Raw genomic sequence first — 16,372 nt, 5'->3', positions numbered from 1 at the left:
TGGTATTATATGACAACATAAACAGCAGGAAATTTCTCTGTCAACTTACGTGTTTCATGTAACACAAGTCTATTCTTTCCAGCGCATTTGAATTCCAGCGAAAAAAGTTTACGACGACTCCTTAATGCTGTTTGAATTATACTTATGCGTCATCGATTGTACGATTTCTTGGCGAAATAAAGAAGGTGCAATTTTTTCCTAAAATGTTACTGCTAAATATCACCTGTTTGTCAACAATAATACCATTTGAGGTAATTACATAATTACTAAAGCGAAGTAAAACAGAAGATTCGGTCATATTTTTTATTTTCATAAGTAATGAGTTAGTTTTTGTTTGCATGTAGTGTATGTTCATTTTGGTGAAAAACTACTGACTGACTATCGTACAAACTTTACTCTTCAAAGTTCAAACATGGCCAACTTCCGATCTACATCTGAAAATTTGCACCTACTCGTTTTTAAACTTGCCAAGACCGAAGTATTCATTTAAACATATTTATTGTAATCAACGATGCAAGTCGGATTATTTTTATAAACACCAAAGTCGATGGAAAATCTCCAAAAATGACATCATTTACGGTTTGCAGAGTCGCCTGTAGGCTAAGGCTAACTAATCTCATACCCATCATGGACCAAAACCCTGACGAGCGGCCATGTTTCGCCATAGGAATAGGTTGTTTTATCGACTTTTCTTTCTCCCGGGATAAATATGTATACCATATCCGATCCCAAATCCTCCTACCCCAACGACTAAATCCTGAATTTGCTCCCACTGTTAATTTTGTACGCCGCAAGAGGTCGCGTGCAGGATATTTGTCAAGCGACAAGCCCTTACGAAGGCGCGAAAACGCGAATTGGCGGGTTGTTGTCGGGGTGTCTGCGTTTGTTTTTTCGGCTTCGAATACGGGATGTTGGTGTTTATTTAAAACCTTTTCATATTATGACCCTGTATAGGCTACCAGACATGCGACAACCCATATATATTTCTGTATTTTTTTGTTATCCAGTTATCTGGATTTTATAAAGCATTGGTCACTATTGTTGTAACTTCGAATGGTGAAATTTAGGTACGGTACCGTAACTCTGCCTTTGGGTTAACTTATTGCAGTATGTCATAACTCTTGTTCCAACAAACGAAAAAAAAAATTTGTGAACGCGCAGATATTAAGGATTGGAATATCTGTCCGCCATATACCGAGACCACAAAAAATGACCTCATATTTCAGTATTTAGACAATGCAGGAACTGAGGAATGCGAGAACGGGAGAATTCGGGTTATGTAAGGGAGAGTGGGATTACAGATTTATTACAACCTGAACCTCGTAATGGTGTTACAAGACACAATAAAATTTTGACTTTAAATTTTACAGTGAAAAATATCAGATAAAGAAAATAGTCCAAGATAGAACTTCATTAAACACTTCTTTCTTTGTTCGCATATCAACCAAATTTCGAGTATGGTATAGGCAGATAGGAACTACTGAACTAGGTAAAACACCGACCCCAGTACGGCACAGTTAAAAAATACCAGGAAATTCTCGATATTTGAATATTAACTATTACTGTATTATAAAGATAAATACAAACCCTTTTACAGTAGAGCACAGTTTTCTGATTCCAAAATGTCCCAATATTTGGTTCAATAAAACAAACACTTTATTTGTTTGAATTGCATTTTTTTGCTGAAAGCTCTTGAATGCGTTAAAATATTTTTTTTTTTCGTGTAACAGATTCTTTTTTCCACGGAACTCAACTGTGACGTTTTAAAATAGCTCTTTCTTTTAGTTTATTTTGCAGTGCCGATCAATGTAGAGGCCCAGACTGTCTCGTAAAGGAGGGTTTGCACTAACTGTTATAACTGATATCTTTTTATTTGGGGACTGGAATCAAAGAGCTGTGCTGTGCTGCTTTCAGTACTGCAGTAGGAGACAGTCTGACTGTGCTGCCCCCATGCCCCTCCAAGTTCTTTCCTTTGCATTTTACATTTTTTTGCTAAAAGTTTTTTGTCAGCATATCAAACACCCTCGTTTCCCTTTCAAATAGAATGGTTTTTTATATATTAAATATCGGGACATCATCTCATTATCTGTTTCACTTCTTTATATTTTGCCACATTTTTAAATGTTCCTAATGTTATTTTTTGTAGTGAATTTTTCAACATTTTGATGCCGTTGTCTTTTTCATGATGACAAATTCCAACAAAGAAGAAGAAGAGCATTCAATTGCTTCTGAGGCATCGGAAGTTGTGAAGACTGACAAGATGCCTCTAAAGAAAATCAAGCCAAACAGTGAAATGGACTTGTTCCCTGTTGTTCCTGTTCTTTTTGTTCAAGAATCATTGATATTAGAAGCGGCTAAAAAAGGACTAACTGTTTCATCAAAATACGCAGTACCAAGCAAATACAAAAAGAGAATGGCCTCTACTTATGCAAATTGTGCTTGGTTTTATTCTGGTAAAGCAGTAAAAAAAGTTGAAAACAATAAAGACAAAAATCCTAAAAGAGTTTACAAAGTTGCAAAACGAAGACTACCTCCATCCAGAAAATTATTACTGACTGCTCATCAAACTAGCGCATTAAAAATGAGAAAACCAAACAATATGTATGAAGTGGAATATATTGCAGACATTCGAATAGTGAAAGTATGTTTTTAAACATTACGAAACTGAAAAAAATTTATTTTCAGAAAACATTCTTTTATTTGCGATATTTGTTAGTTTTCATTCAAATACTATTGAATATTGCTTCAAACTATGATTCAATATCAACTTAAAGAGCACATATTTCTTTATAATATTTTCAAACAAGATTTTTCAAAATTTCAGTATTTGCCCTCTTCTCTCAAACCTTTGTATTGCTATTAGATCTTTTGCTTACAATATTCTCGCAAATACACAATTGGCAAGAGTCATCAGAGTGACATATGGTGAGGACATCAACAAGTATTGTATATATTTTCTATATTCAATGTTTTGTTTTTAGAATCAGAGATATTATTTAGTGAAGTGGGTTGGATGGCCAGAAGAAGCAAATACTTGGGAATCATCTGTCAATCTAAGTTGTCATTGTCTAATCAAAGAATTTCATGAAGATTATGATTCACAACTGAATAGTTTTTTTACGAAGGAAAACCTTTCATGGCATAAAGTGAGAGAACAGGCATATTTGTTTTACTGATGATAGTCTTGACTTCATTGAATAACAATGTTGATTCGACCAAACAATTTTAGCTTGTTTTTTTGATTCAACAATTACATTCTTGTAAAACTGAGTAGTCATTCAGTCTCTAATCTTGTTTCGTGTTTGAATGAAAGCTTCAGAAATATGATACAAGTTTGTATTGCATTTTGTTCCACAGTACCTATTCTAAGCCATATGTTTTATAATGAAGAAATGCTTCCATTTAATGAATTTTGGAAACAGCTATGGTAATCTTTCACTAGTAATAGTGGATCTTGCCCACTTAATGACTGGAAGCTCAAATTAATATTTTTGTAACTCTGCTCGACTTTGATGAACAGTCTTTGAATACTTCATCCTTCAATAGGCGACAATCTTACTAGCAATTTATACTAAGAAGGTATTTGAAGAATGTGTCAGACTCAAACCGTTGTATATATTTTAATTTCTAGTGTCAATTGTCGATAATGCCAATTTCTCAAACTTTTTCTTATTGATTGATGTTATAAGCGATTCATTTCTGTATTCTTTCTATCACTGTTTCAGTTACTGCTGGGAAGGAATGGAATCCACCAAAACACATGTACACAACGACTCTTCAATGCAATTCCAAAATCATTTAAATATCTATCAACATATGGTAGGAAAAAATCAGAACTTCGAAACCAATTAAAGGCTTGGCAAGATGTTGTCAATGAATCTTCACAGGGCCTTCCATATGTGGTTGTGGAAAATGAAGTCAATATGGAGGTTTGATTGATTTCTTACTCAAATATAGTCAAAAGATAATGGGAGCATCTATGATCAGTGATAAGGGGTGAGAAACTTTCTCACATTCATAAATTGGTTTCAGATCTGACACGATTGCTATCAAAACAAATAAACTCCCTTTCATAAGCAAACGGGATGATGGGATGATTAAAGATTACGCCTGACAAAAATGTCTTCAAATATTAAAAAACAAGTTGAAAATCACTGAGCCATCTCATTGAAAAAAAATCATGGGCTATGATTAGTCTACTTGTTTAATTGATTTATAATTAATTTTACTACATAGCCTGTTAGGGGACGATGATGGAGTATAGGGTGCTGTAAGGCATAGGTTCTCAAAGTGCTCCGCACGGAGCCCCAGGGCTCCGCGAGAGAAACCTAGGGGCTCCGCGAGCTATTCGATCACTTTTCAAAATACTGACTTGGCTAATTTTGTAACTGTTCAAAGGAGCAATAACAGCTTTGATAAAATTTGACAACAATATAGCCTCGAAATATGGCAAAAAGGCGGAATTAAAAAATGACATTATGTAGTAGGAGCGCGGCCAGGATTATCAAGAGGGAGGGGTTCAAATTTGGAATTGGAAATTTCTACGCAACATTCTTCGCGATTAAAAAAAAAAAAAAAACGGATAACGAGATTTCTGTTGCGTAAAATAATTACTCAATCCATGACCAATGCGAGCATTTAAAGTGTTTATTTGTGCTCATCGTCACTCACGTTTGATTCGAGATTACTACTAGGATTACTAAAATGAAAGAATACTATTCTAAAATAACATAAAATACCCAAGGTCTGGGCAAAATATGAACAATTGTAATTTATTTTATTGCATGCGGCTGAAAGGTACATCGCATGCACAATTGACTGTGTTTCGATTTCACAGTTACTATGATGAATAACCAAAGTAAACCTAACATAACACCAAATTTTGTGATTCACAATGTCTATAAAAGTCTTATAGTGTTATCTTCCATTTTAAGTTTTAGTTTAATATTTTAGAATGCCGCTTTCCAATCAAGAAATTTGATTTGCGGATTTACCTCTTTATTATTATTTTTATTATTTCGCCGCCGATGACTATAATATGGTAACATGTTTTTTTACATTGAACTCATAATTCCCCACAGAACAAAAAAGCAATTATCGTTGTCATTGTGGAACAATACATGTATATGTCAATGGAAATTTTTGATTTAGGGAGAATAAACATCGGCGTAAAGATGTTTAAGGTTTAAAACACGCCATACTGACGAAAACAATCGGCGATTGTAACAAAATGCAATTGCGCACGTTATTAGCGGCCTTTCAAGTCTTCCAAAAATGTCAAAAGGGAAAAGATTCGACCCCTAATTTATTAATATGTTTGTCAAGTGTCAAATTTACAGCTTTAGTATATATAATTTATATTTGAAATTTAGATTTATTTATGACTTGTATTAACCCTATTAAAAAGGTGTAGCATTTAAATTAAGTAAAGTACTTTCAACTTACTCAGGAATATTAATTTGAAAGTGCCAATTTTAACATTTATTTTGGGGCTCCGTGAATAATGGTCAACCTTTTCAAGGGCTCCGCAACACCAAAAGTTTGAGAACCCCTGCTGTGAGGGGTCAATGGTTGATAAAAATTTGAGAACCACTGATCTAAAATAACCATATTTTTGTTTTAGTGAAATTCAATTTATAATAATCAGTGCATTTCTTAGCTGCCTCCTCTAGACTTCACCTATATTGCACAAAATGTTGCTGGCAACGGTGTGTCAATACCTGACGATCCGTTGATGGGATGTGAATGTGTGAATATGTGTGATCAATTGTCTGGAAATTGTTCCTGCAATACAAATGGCTATTCACATCAGAAACCCTTATACTGTGATGGTCTCATAAAGCTTAAACCTGGGAAACCTATTTATGAATGCAATTCAAGGTAATTTATGTATTTGTCATCATTTTATAGAAAGTGTTGAATTTACACATACTGATATTAATCTTTCGCACAGTTTACTGTTGTACAATGTTTATATTGGGTTTTTATTTGGGTGGTTTCACAGAATGAAAGCCAGTACAATGATTGATGTATGTTTGTACTTAAATTCACCCAAGTTATCTCGATTTTTTTTATTCATTATGCGATATACATTGTGTTTACCATTCTGATCCATAACCGGTGTTTCAGTGTGTATTCTATAAAATTTATAGATCAAATTCAGCCCTCCTTTTCCTAGGCATATTTCAAGAGTTTATAACATGAACATCTCAAAGTGAGAACAATTATTTCCATTTCATGGTCTAATTAACAGCTAAGTGGTATTTTACTGTACATATTTGCCAACACCTTTCCCAAGCTATATTGTATGTAAGCATAGCAACACTAAAAAATTGGTTGATCAATATTTAAAATGTTGCTGTATTTTTTGGACGATGTATTATTAGTGCTTACAGTTGGATATTTCAAAAATAAACTTTGAAAGCTTTGATTCAAAATTTTCTTGTTGATGCATTAATATGTAACAATGTAATGATGTTGCATTTTAATATAACTTTTTTTTTGCATAGTGAAAAAATTAATTTTGCCCGACCTAATCTTACTTTATTCAGGTTAGAGTTTCGTGATTTCAATTTCCCATCTTCTTTCTACTTAGGTGTAGGTGTGGTCCTGACTGTCCAAATAGAGTAATACAGAAGGGTAGTAAGTACACACTTGCTATTTTTCAAACACCAAACGGCAAAGGATGGGGAGTGAAAGCCTTGCAACCCATTCCAAAAGGTGCCTTCGTCATTGAATATGTAGGAGAGGTAAGAGTAAAATTAACTGTATTAATTAAGTACAGTATGTACTCCTTCAAGATGACAATATTTCATATATCAGCAGAGCAGAGCTGGGTGACTGGTATGACATCACAATAGCTTTGGCTCAGGAGTCTCATATTTTCTTCAGAGCTGTGCTCCGGCTCCATATCCATTTAGGATTTTTGGTATGACCACTATCATTAAACATCAGCTCAATTGCAGTGTAGCAGAAGTGAGACTCAAAACCATGATATAAGGATTTCAAATTTTAAAATAAACTTTCAAATATAAGAGTTTGACTTGAAACTTTTAAATCCATATTAGAAATTGAAGTTAAAAAAATAAGCGTAAGCTGAAAAGGATAAATTTTTGAAAAAGGTTATAACTGCTTTTCCATATTTTACATTATTGGAACGATGACACAAATGATTTTTCATCTGCGAACGTACACGAAATACAATGAATAATTCTCGTAAAAAGTACATGAATATAAAAAAAGAAACGAAAAATATGCTAGCGCTTCCCACCTAATTTTGAATGAACGATATAATCCTGGAAATTAATTTTGAAAAAGAAGTTCTCAAATGTCAGCCATCCATTGGCGATAAAATCGTTTGGGCACAAAGGCAATCTCACATTATATGTCCATGAAAAGTAAAACTCTTATTTGTGTATTTCAATGTTAATAAAATCATTTCCTTTCTTGCCTCCTGACTCGTATTATTGATAAGGATCAAGTCCTGAGTTTGTAAAGTCTAGAAACCTCTTGTATATGTATATTACATTTCTTTTGAGCGTCCAAAGAAAAACAACACGTAACCGCTTTTCGGCATCGTGGTTTCGTTTTATGTATTTTTTGAAGAGAGTGATGAATCATAATCGACAATTTACTTTCGTTTCTTTCGCTGATTCGGCAATCGTTATTATTTGGGGTTTTCGTCGGCCGAAAAATAAATATCATTCTGTGATATATTTTTAGCCAACTTTCTTCCATATTTCCACAATTAGCAAATTATTACTTATTAAGAAACTATGAATATTGTTAGTTTTGTTTCTTATTATTTGATACTGAATCTTGTGCTATCCCCATCCCGATGTGTAAAAAACATATTCCAAATAACGGTATCAGCTTTCTATACGGAAAGTGATGTCGGTTTCAGCGCCAAGTTTAAAATTAATGAAAACCAAACATATCGTAATTAATGACAAACTGAAACAAGTAAACAATACATAAAATAAACATGGATTAAGAAAGTTATTATTTAAAGCAGACAATATGATCATAAAATTCCGTGAAACGCTGTTGGAAGATTCGTCTAGTTCGTAAAATAATGCTCTATATTTACATTACCTCGCCGAACTATGCCTTGTGTGGTATCAGAACTTTCTGAATGGTAAGGGAACCAGTACCTGACAAACTTTCGCTTTCATTCAGATATTTTTGCACTAGCATTGCATGCACTTTAGTCACGGAGCCACTCTCGTTCATAGGAACGGCGTCGCATTCTAACTTCAGGCCAACGCCGCCGAGCGTTTTCGTGGGAAAGTGGGTCGGAGTGCTTGTATAAAACATCATACTAAATACAGGAATTTTGCCATTAATGCAAAATCTCGAATAGCTTTGTCTCCCATGTCTGCACAACATAGCGTATAATTTCCGCTAATATCGTTGTGTAATGCAAAATTGGGTTACAGAATTACTCGCAGATGGTTTATTATTTGCCAATAATATATTCGCATGCAAATTATTGGTCAACTTTAAACATTTTTGCTCCAGAAACAAAATAAAAAATGGCGATTTTACAGTCTATAAAAATAACTGCGAAAGTGCCTTGCAGTTTTCTCAAAAAAGCGCGCTAATAGACAGTGAACACTCGTGTTCGGTGTATTTTTTATTGTTTTAGACAGATTTCTGATATACAGGGGTAGTCGAACATAATTCAAGTACCGATTTGGGACCTCCAGAAGTATGCGCACCAAGATGGCGGACAACCTGAACATAGTATGTGTGTACCGGTTAGGATTCAGGTTGTGCGCATACTTATGGAGCACCCCGATTTGTTCGAGTAGCGGAACTTTTTTTCCACAAGAAACAATAGTAATTATTCAATACATTGCAGAGTCCCAAAATATAAATAAAACTTGTACCTAAACAACAATAATTGATGTCGCAAGAAAAGGCACAAAAATATCTAAGAACGTGTTATCGTTCTGACTTGAGCTAATGCTTGAATGGTTGTGAGGCAGTCAAGATGCGCGGTTCGAGTATGTTCAGGTGGCGTCATCCAGAGATGCCGTAACCCAATACTGGGCTTTTGCGAATATATTCTAAGAAATTAGCCCATTGACATTGTTATTTCAGCTAAATTCCGCCTATTTTACCCCATCTTATAATTATCCATCTATACTAAATAACATTTAAGCGCTATTTCAGACGCTGTAAATTGTAAGAAATGCAAAAATTTCCAGTTATGCTCGGTCACGATTGGAACGGACGATAAAAAAAACAAATAATTACCAATTTATACATCCGCTTTTTAAATGTTCCTAATGGTATTTTTTGTAGTGAATTTTTCAACATTTTGATGTTGTCTTTTTCAACATTTTGATGTCGTCTTTTTCAACGATACATCCGCAGTAGATACTAAATAATATCCAAAGGGTGCCCCGCAAAAATTACAGAATTGCGCTAAACATATTTAATATATGATGGAATATTCAGCATATTGTATTTATTATAAATGTTTTATTGTCTATAAATTTTAAATGCCGTGTATATGAAATGAATCAATAAATTCATTCTACCTTTCTATGTCGTTTACTTTTACTTTCTGTTAAATAGTGTCCGCCTCTGTTGTTACGTAACGATTTCGTGAGTGATTTTTTAGTATTTTAAAGGAAAAGCAGGTATAGATGATGGAGAAGAGTTGACCTTTTGCCATTATTCTTTGGGCCCACATGTTTGCAAACTTTTGTTAAAAAGCATAAAGTACACATTAAAGATCACAAAATAGAGTTTTATTCAAAGGCAGCAATTTATTTCGTGTAAGTGCGCCTTGAATCTTTCCTTTATAATTTGGCGCCGCATACACAAAAAGTTTAAGAACCGCTGATCTAAGCGATATTTCAAACGCTGTAGATTGCGATAAATTGAAAAATTTCCCGTAACGATCGGAAGGGGCGATAAAAAACAAATAATTACTAACAATTAATAATATTTCCTGTAAGATTATTACCACGCCGCGCAAACTATATCTCGACTATGATAAAATAAAAGTACGATAATAATTGTAAATATTTTCATTCGGAAGCGTCCTCGGACGTGTTATAAGAACTTCACGTCGGCGCTGATTTGAATCCTTTCATGTCGTCTAAGATTTATTACGGCGGCGCACACGACTATCTTCAATTACGATAAAATATAAGATATCTGTAAAATATTTTTAATCAAAACGTGGACGGCGGCGAAATAGTTTGTGCGCGATATTCGATATTCCTATAAACGCTAAACTCGATATTCGGAGATGGTGATATTCGAAAATATTAAAATATCAAATTCGAATTAGACATCACTGGCGTCATCTCACTCAGCCGCATGCTTGGCTCGGCTCGGGTGGTCAAGCTCCGAATTTCCGCTCGAGTACCGCGGAATTTTTGATTTTGGTCGACAAACCAATTGTTCGAGTTCAGAGATGTTCAGATTACCGAGATATCACTGTATATAAATATTTGCTCCTACATTTTGATTTCTTTATAGAAAGCTTTTCATCACAAGCAAGTGAGAAGTGGTTGAAAATTTGTGTGACCCACTGATATGCGTGTGTCACGAGAATCTAGGAGTTTCAAATGTCATATAAAATATAACAAGCTTTTGGTTTTAGGTAATTACAAACGTGGAAGCAGAGAGAAGGGGAATGGAATATGATAGCGAAGGAATAACTTATTTATTTGATCTTGATTATCACGAAACAGACAATCCGATGACTGTTGATGCTACAAGATTTGGAAATGTTTCGCATTTTATTAATCACTCGGTAAGAAAAACGGCCATGTATAAGTAAGAAATTTTTGATATAGATGCCTGCTGTAGAAATCACGAATTATGAAAAAAAAATCAGAAATAGTTGTCAGAAGTTGTTCGTTGGTGTTTTCAACTTATTTTAAATAAATTTTTGTGTTGATTTTAAGAATCTATTTCCATATCATCCCTATTATTGTCAATACTTCCAGTGTCTGGTGTTGGTTTTGTCAAAACTTGGAATAAATTGGGTTTAAAATTGGCTAAATTTGTCCTCTTCAAGTAATGAACATGTGCATAATGTATATAATGTTTATCCTATACTCCACACATTCATAATTGCTGTTCTTGTTTTTGCAGTGTGCTCCAAACCTTCAAGTATACAATGTATTCATAAACAATATGGATCTCTCCCTACCTCGAATTGCACTGTTTGCTAGAAAAAATATCAATGTCAATGAAGAACTTTCGTTCGATTATCAAATGACTGGAGCATCAGAAGGTATATCATTTGTCTAATATTGTATTACATTTTAATATTTTCACTTATTGAAAAAGGTCTTTTTTCAAATTAAACCTGGTCTTACAGATATGCAAGATCAGGCTTCAGAAGAAATAAGTGATCGTCAGAGCGAAGTGTCAGATACTTCAAAAACATCATCAATTCTAAAGAAAAAATGCCTATGCAAAGCAAGCAATTGTCGAGGATGGCTTGTAATGTAGTTTTTAGTCACAAGTAACACTTATGTGTGAGGATTGCATTAAATTAATGTGAGGTGCCAAAAATATAAGGAAAAAAGATACCTTCAGATTCTATATATTGCCTATACTGACAATATGATAATTCTTTGCAGGGGCAAATGAAGTCGTTTATTTCTTGCATAGTATAGGATCATTACTTTTTTAGGTAAAGATTACAACAATTGGGAAAATGTTCATATGAATGTCGTATACTTCACTACACCAATAATCTAATGTCTTTGACTAAAGTTGGTTTTCATAAACCAGGGTCTGAATTACAGTACCTCAATTTATCCGTCTTCAATAATAATTTTCTAAATGATTAAAGCTGGGGTGTGCACTCGCGTGCCACAGCTTGGTCCACCAAGCCATTTAGTGTGGCCCTTATCAACACTCAGATTTTTTCCCAACAAATATAAAGTCCTAATCCGACAGTTTATGATTAAAAAAGCGCTCACATTTAGAGCTCGACCGATATATCGGCCGCCGATATTGTGTGTTTGCCGATATATCATATCGGTCGTAAACCGCCGATATATATCGGCCATACTCGGCAAGCGTCGGGCTGCGTGCTGCGACGGCTCTCGCCCCTGGGTATATTTCTCTCGCTTTCAATTTGCATTATAACGGTGTCTCTCCTAATTCCCGGTGTCTTATGATTAGCCAGTTCATGCATGGTCATAACTGAAAAGTTATTATCTGAAGTAACAATGACGTTTTATAAAGTGACGTTTTTGAGAGAGTACACAATGAGAAGAAGGCAAATTTAGTAACAGCATTAAACGGTGGTTCTATAAATAGAATCCATTGGAAGCTGACGAGTTAGTAATCATCGAAACATGGTACAGGTAGCTCAAAGCAGTAATGTCAGTTCCGAATCCCCAAATTCAATTTTGAATTTCTGGGGTAACAATTTTGTCTATATTGATGGTTGTTTATCATCTTGCTGAAAATTACAAAATAAAAACTTAATGCATTATTATTGACTAAATAAGGTATTGAGAGTCTATGGAAACAAAGTTAATAAAAATTCCACATGTAACTGCACATATGCTATCACAATATTGAAGGATCATTATCACGATTCACTTTAAAATATATCAATTTATAATTTTTCAATACCCTTAACATATGTCCATAGTTATATTTAAAAACGTCTGATTCACAATTCTTTTTCTTGGAAATAGCTAGACTGATATTGAAGTATCAGGAAAAGTTACAGAAGAACATTTGTTCGAGCATTAACTGAAGTTAGTTAAATAAAAGTCGTACTGCCATGATAACAAATATCAAAATGAAACTACAGACTCACAAGGTGCATCATAAAAGTGTGGCTCAAAATATGATTTATACTAATATCGGTTATCGGCCACCAGTTGGCCGATATATCTTGAGATAGATATATTTTGACGCCGATACTACAGTTGGCCGGTATCGGCGTCAAAAAGTGATATCGGTCGAGCTCTACTCACATTGTTAAAAATACATAATGATTTTAGCTCTTGTCGTCGTGTTAAATCTTTTTTCTGTTGCCTTTTCTACTGGGAGGGTTAGCGATAGTCGCATTCTATTCTCTTGCCTTTTCCCCAGCGCTCTGGTTGTCGCTAATTTTTTAATTCATTTTGTACATGGTTGCACTCCCCTAGATTAAAGCCACAACTAAGCTGTTTTCCTGACCATTATGTCTTGAACTGCTTGTAATCAACTGGTATTTACCAGCACAAAATCAATCATTGAGTTTTTTTTTTCTTTTGAGTGATCTTACTTCTCATAAAAGATACAAAATCCTTAACTATTTTTAAACACTGTCTAACCACTCGATATATAAAAATAACTTGATTTAAGTTCCTACTTTTGGATGGGCATGCAAATATGTTATCGTACCTAATGTCTTTTTTGTTTCACCTTTTATACTGCCATGTATCAAATGGCATTTGTTACCATTGTATACTGTATACTATATCTCCCAACTTGGACTTATCTCTTTCAAAAACAGCTGATTCTTCGCAAGGTTTTGACGAATAAGTTTTTATGAATTTTAGTTTGATCTATTGTGAATGTTATGCTTTTATCAAGGAGGATCATTGATTATATTTTGTTTGAAGTGGCTGTTATGCAACCATAGCCAGAGATTTTTACTCACATAAGTTATTGCTATGTAAACTTATTCTTTTTAAAAATCAAAAAAAATTCTGTGTAATTTACTTCCTTCCAACACGCTGTTATCATGAATTGTTATTCTCAAAAAAGTTACATTTGAAGACCTGAATAAATACTATTTCCACACAGATATCACAAAAGGTTTGGATTTTAATTTTGCTATTTATTCTCAATCATGCATGTTTAAGTATTCCAGGATTATTGTTATATGTCTACTCCTGGGACTAGGATTTTTTCTTTACTTGTTTCTATTTCTTACCATGTGTTTGTAATAGTTTTAGGTACTAGGTGTAGACTTATTTGTAAGATAAGACTATCAGTTATACAATTCATGTTTAGTGAATTATTTTCTCTACTGCCATATTATTTAACTGTTTTGTTTCTATTTTTATTCAATCCATATGTTGTTTAGTCGAAAAGTAACTGATCATATTCAATATTTGTAATTCTGGATGAATAATTAGTTATTTATTCTTTGTTTTGAATTTTTTTATCAGGAAAAGTGTCTTCTAATAGTCATGTGTTCAATGGGCTCGGCTACTGATTGATTCTTTTGAAGTTTTTTATTTTTATGAACTGCAAAGATCATCTAGTTCAATTTTTTTTGTTGTAGTTTGATGTTCTTTTTACTTTGCTGTTTTATCTTCAGTTTTTCTAGGGTATAGTAAGTGCAAGTCTTATCATGGCCGTGTATTCTCTGTGAATTCATCATCTTTTATTGAAAGAGCTGTAATTATTCTTCCATCAGGCCTCTTGTTGGAAGTGTTGTGCTATCAGTAGACTTGATATGGTTCTGTTCGGTATTTGCCTAGTGATGTTGTTATGATTCCATAACATTTTGAGAAATGTTCCTCCATTCAAATATTTATGGAGTGTAGGTAGATTCAAGGAGTCAAGGCCTGGGAAGCCAAACCAAAATAACACAACATTTGTCCTGCAAATTTGAGGCTAATTCACGGATTTTGTTTTTATTTTTCCATGATATGTTGAAATCGGCATATTTAGTCTTTCTTTGTTAACACAAAAACTTATAGGCCTTTATAACTTTGCATTTTTCAATGAAAACCAACATTGAAATGAAGTTGTTGAATTTGTTTAATATTTGTGTGTCTGCGATAGGAAGACAAAGGCTGGGTACTGATATACATATCAAATATTACATTGGATATATTTTACTGTATGAAGTTAATCATGAAAAGTTATGACCTCCTCGCCGATCATTGCATTTTCTCTTTCAACCGTCCGTCAGAACTTTCCTCGCGAATCTCTGGGGGAGTAGGGTTGGTGGAGAAAGCCGTTCTGACGAAGATCGGTCAGCTCTTATGTCCTCATAATCACTCAGACGTGTCCTCAATATTACTAGTAGTAAGTTTCTCATCCATCGCTGTAAATATATCGGTGCAAACTCCGAATTAATGTTTTATATTTCAGTCGTAATTCCATTCCTCTTGGTATTTGTTCAGCGATATAAACGCCTCTGTTTTACTACGTTCCAGCTTCCTTTCCAACATGCAACTTTTCTGTAAATGGAAAAGGCTTTTCCAGATAGCGTGATATTCCTATGATTTCTGTGCTACTTGACGTACTTAGTCGTACAGCGGCGGCGAAGGTTTGAGGCACTGTTAATGTTATTTGAATCATGAAACCTGTGGGTCCTCATGATTATAATTTTTCTTAGTTGACTGGTTACTAGAAGAGGGGCCTTTCCTTGGTCGGCATCAGATCTAGCCATTATATGTTCTAAAACAGGGGTGTGGAAAGAGCCAATCTTGAATGGCGTGCGACCAGCGAAACGAGTTTTTGATTTAGTGTAATCCGGTACATGCGAGTAATTCCAACCCCCTTGCGTTGTAATGCTTATACTCGAGTCTTGTGACGTCACAATGTTCCAACAGCGAAGAGAATAACGCGATTCACAAAGCTGTCACTTGCTGAGCAACGAGCAATTTGAGGAAAGTTCGAAGCAGGCGCTAATGAAGTAGTAGGAACGGACAATTGGAAAGCAGTTTAAAAAATTTATTATCAAGAGATATAAAAGATGAATAAGTTTTGGTTCCAGCCTATCAGTTGGTTTTGTCTGAATCTAATCTAGAATAAGATTTGACAGCAAATTATTTAAGAATAAATCGTTAAATGTGCGTCATAAAACCGCCTGAACGACGAAGTATTGGAAAATGGATATCGAATTGCTAGCACTTCCATTAAAGCAAGTTTTGATAAAAGTAGTATTTATTACGCTGAATCGTTAAATACGGTACGACAGTAAATTTGAATAAAAGTTTTCAGAAATTTATGCTTTTTAACTTATCATTTCTGCAATGCCATAAGATCATTAACAAGAAGACACTATTTTGTACCTGCAACCAATAGAAAGCCTACGTTAAATGAAGATGCGGCCCGTGGTTCTACCCAGTTATTGATATGTGGCCCGCTTACGAAAAAGGTTGCACACCCCTGGTCTAAAACACTCCGATAGATATGAAAGTAATATCCCATAAAATGCTTCGTTCACGTACCATGCTCAGGCATTGTATTATGACGTGCATCTTATAATTTAAACAAAAGCGTTCATTGGTTGAGTCCAAGCAATGACATTAAACAACAATGTCATTGGTCCAAGTCAGTGTGTAATCTTTCGCTGCAAATGTACTCAAAAGTTCCAAATCTGATAAAAACCTTGAAGCGTAGACTTCTCGAAAACTATTAAATA

The 16,372-nt window shown here is 34.3% G+C and overlaps 1 protein-coding gene across 1 annotated transcript; it reads left to right on the top strand.

The window, feature by feature from the left end:
- The first annotated feature begins 1,382 nt into the window (after window positions 1–1,382).
- LOC120339172 (histone-lysine N-methyltransferase SUV39H2-like) lies at window positions 1,383–14,743 on the top strand. Its single transcript, XM_078115883.1, has 9 exons — window positions 1,383–1,489; window positions 2,147–2,641; window positions 2,982–3,146; window positions 3,726–3,929; window positions 5,660–5,880; window positions 6,596–6,749; window positions 10,625–10,777; window positions 11,122–11,263; window positions 11,351–14,743. The coding sequence occupies exons 2-9, from the start codon at window positions 2,183–2,185 to the stop codon at window positions 11,482–11,484; spliced, it is 1,632 nt and encodes a 543-aa protein (XP_077972009.1). The 5' UTR covers window positions 1,383–1,489; window positions 2,147–2,182; the 3' UTR covers window positions 11,485–14,743.
- The last annotated feature ends 1,629 nt before the right edge of the window (window positions 14,744–16,372 follow it).

This window comes from Styela clava, chromosome 9 (assembly GCF_964204865.1).
Source record: "Styela clava chromosome 9, kaStyClav1.hap1.2, whole genome shotgun sequence".
Classification (NCBI taxonomy): domain Eukaryota; kingdom Metazoa; phylum Chordata; class Ascidiacea; order Stolidobranchia; family Styelidae; genus Styela; species Styela clava.
The sequence above is the reverse complement of the archived record's forward strand: the minus strand, read 5'-3'. Positions and strand labels throughout refer to the sequence as shown.

Coding starts and splice junctions, on each gene's coding strand:
- LOC120339172 (XM_078115883.1), top strand. CDS start 2,183: ATGATGACAAATTCCAACAAAGAAGAAGAAGAGCATTCAATTGCTTCT. Junction 5,881..6,595: donor ATTTATGAATGCAATTCAAG/GTAATTTATGTA, acceptor CTTTCTACTTAG/GTGTAGGTGTGGTCCTGACT. Junction 6,750..10,624: donor TCATTGAATATGTAGGAGAG/GTAAGAGTAAAA, acceptor TTTTGGTTTTAG/GTAATTACAAACGTGGAAGC.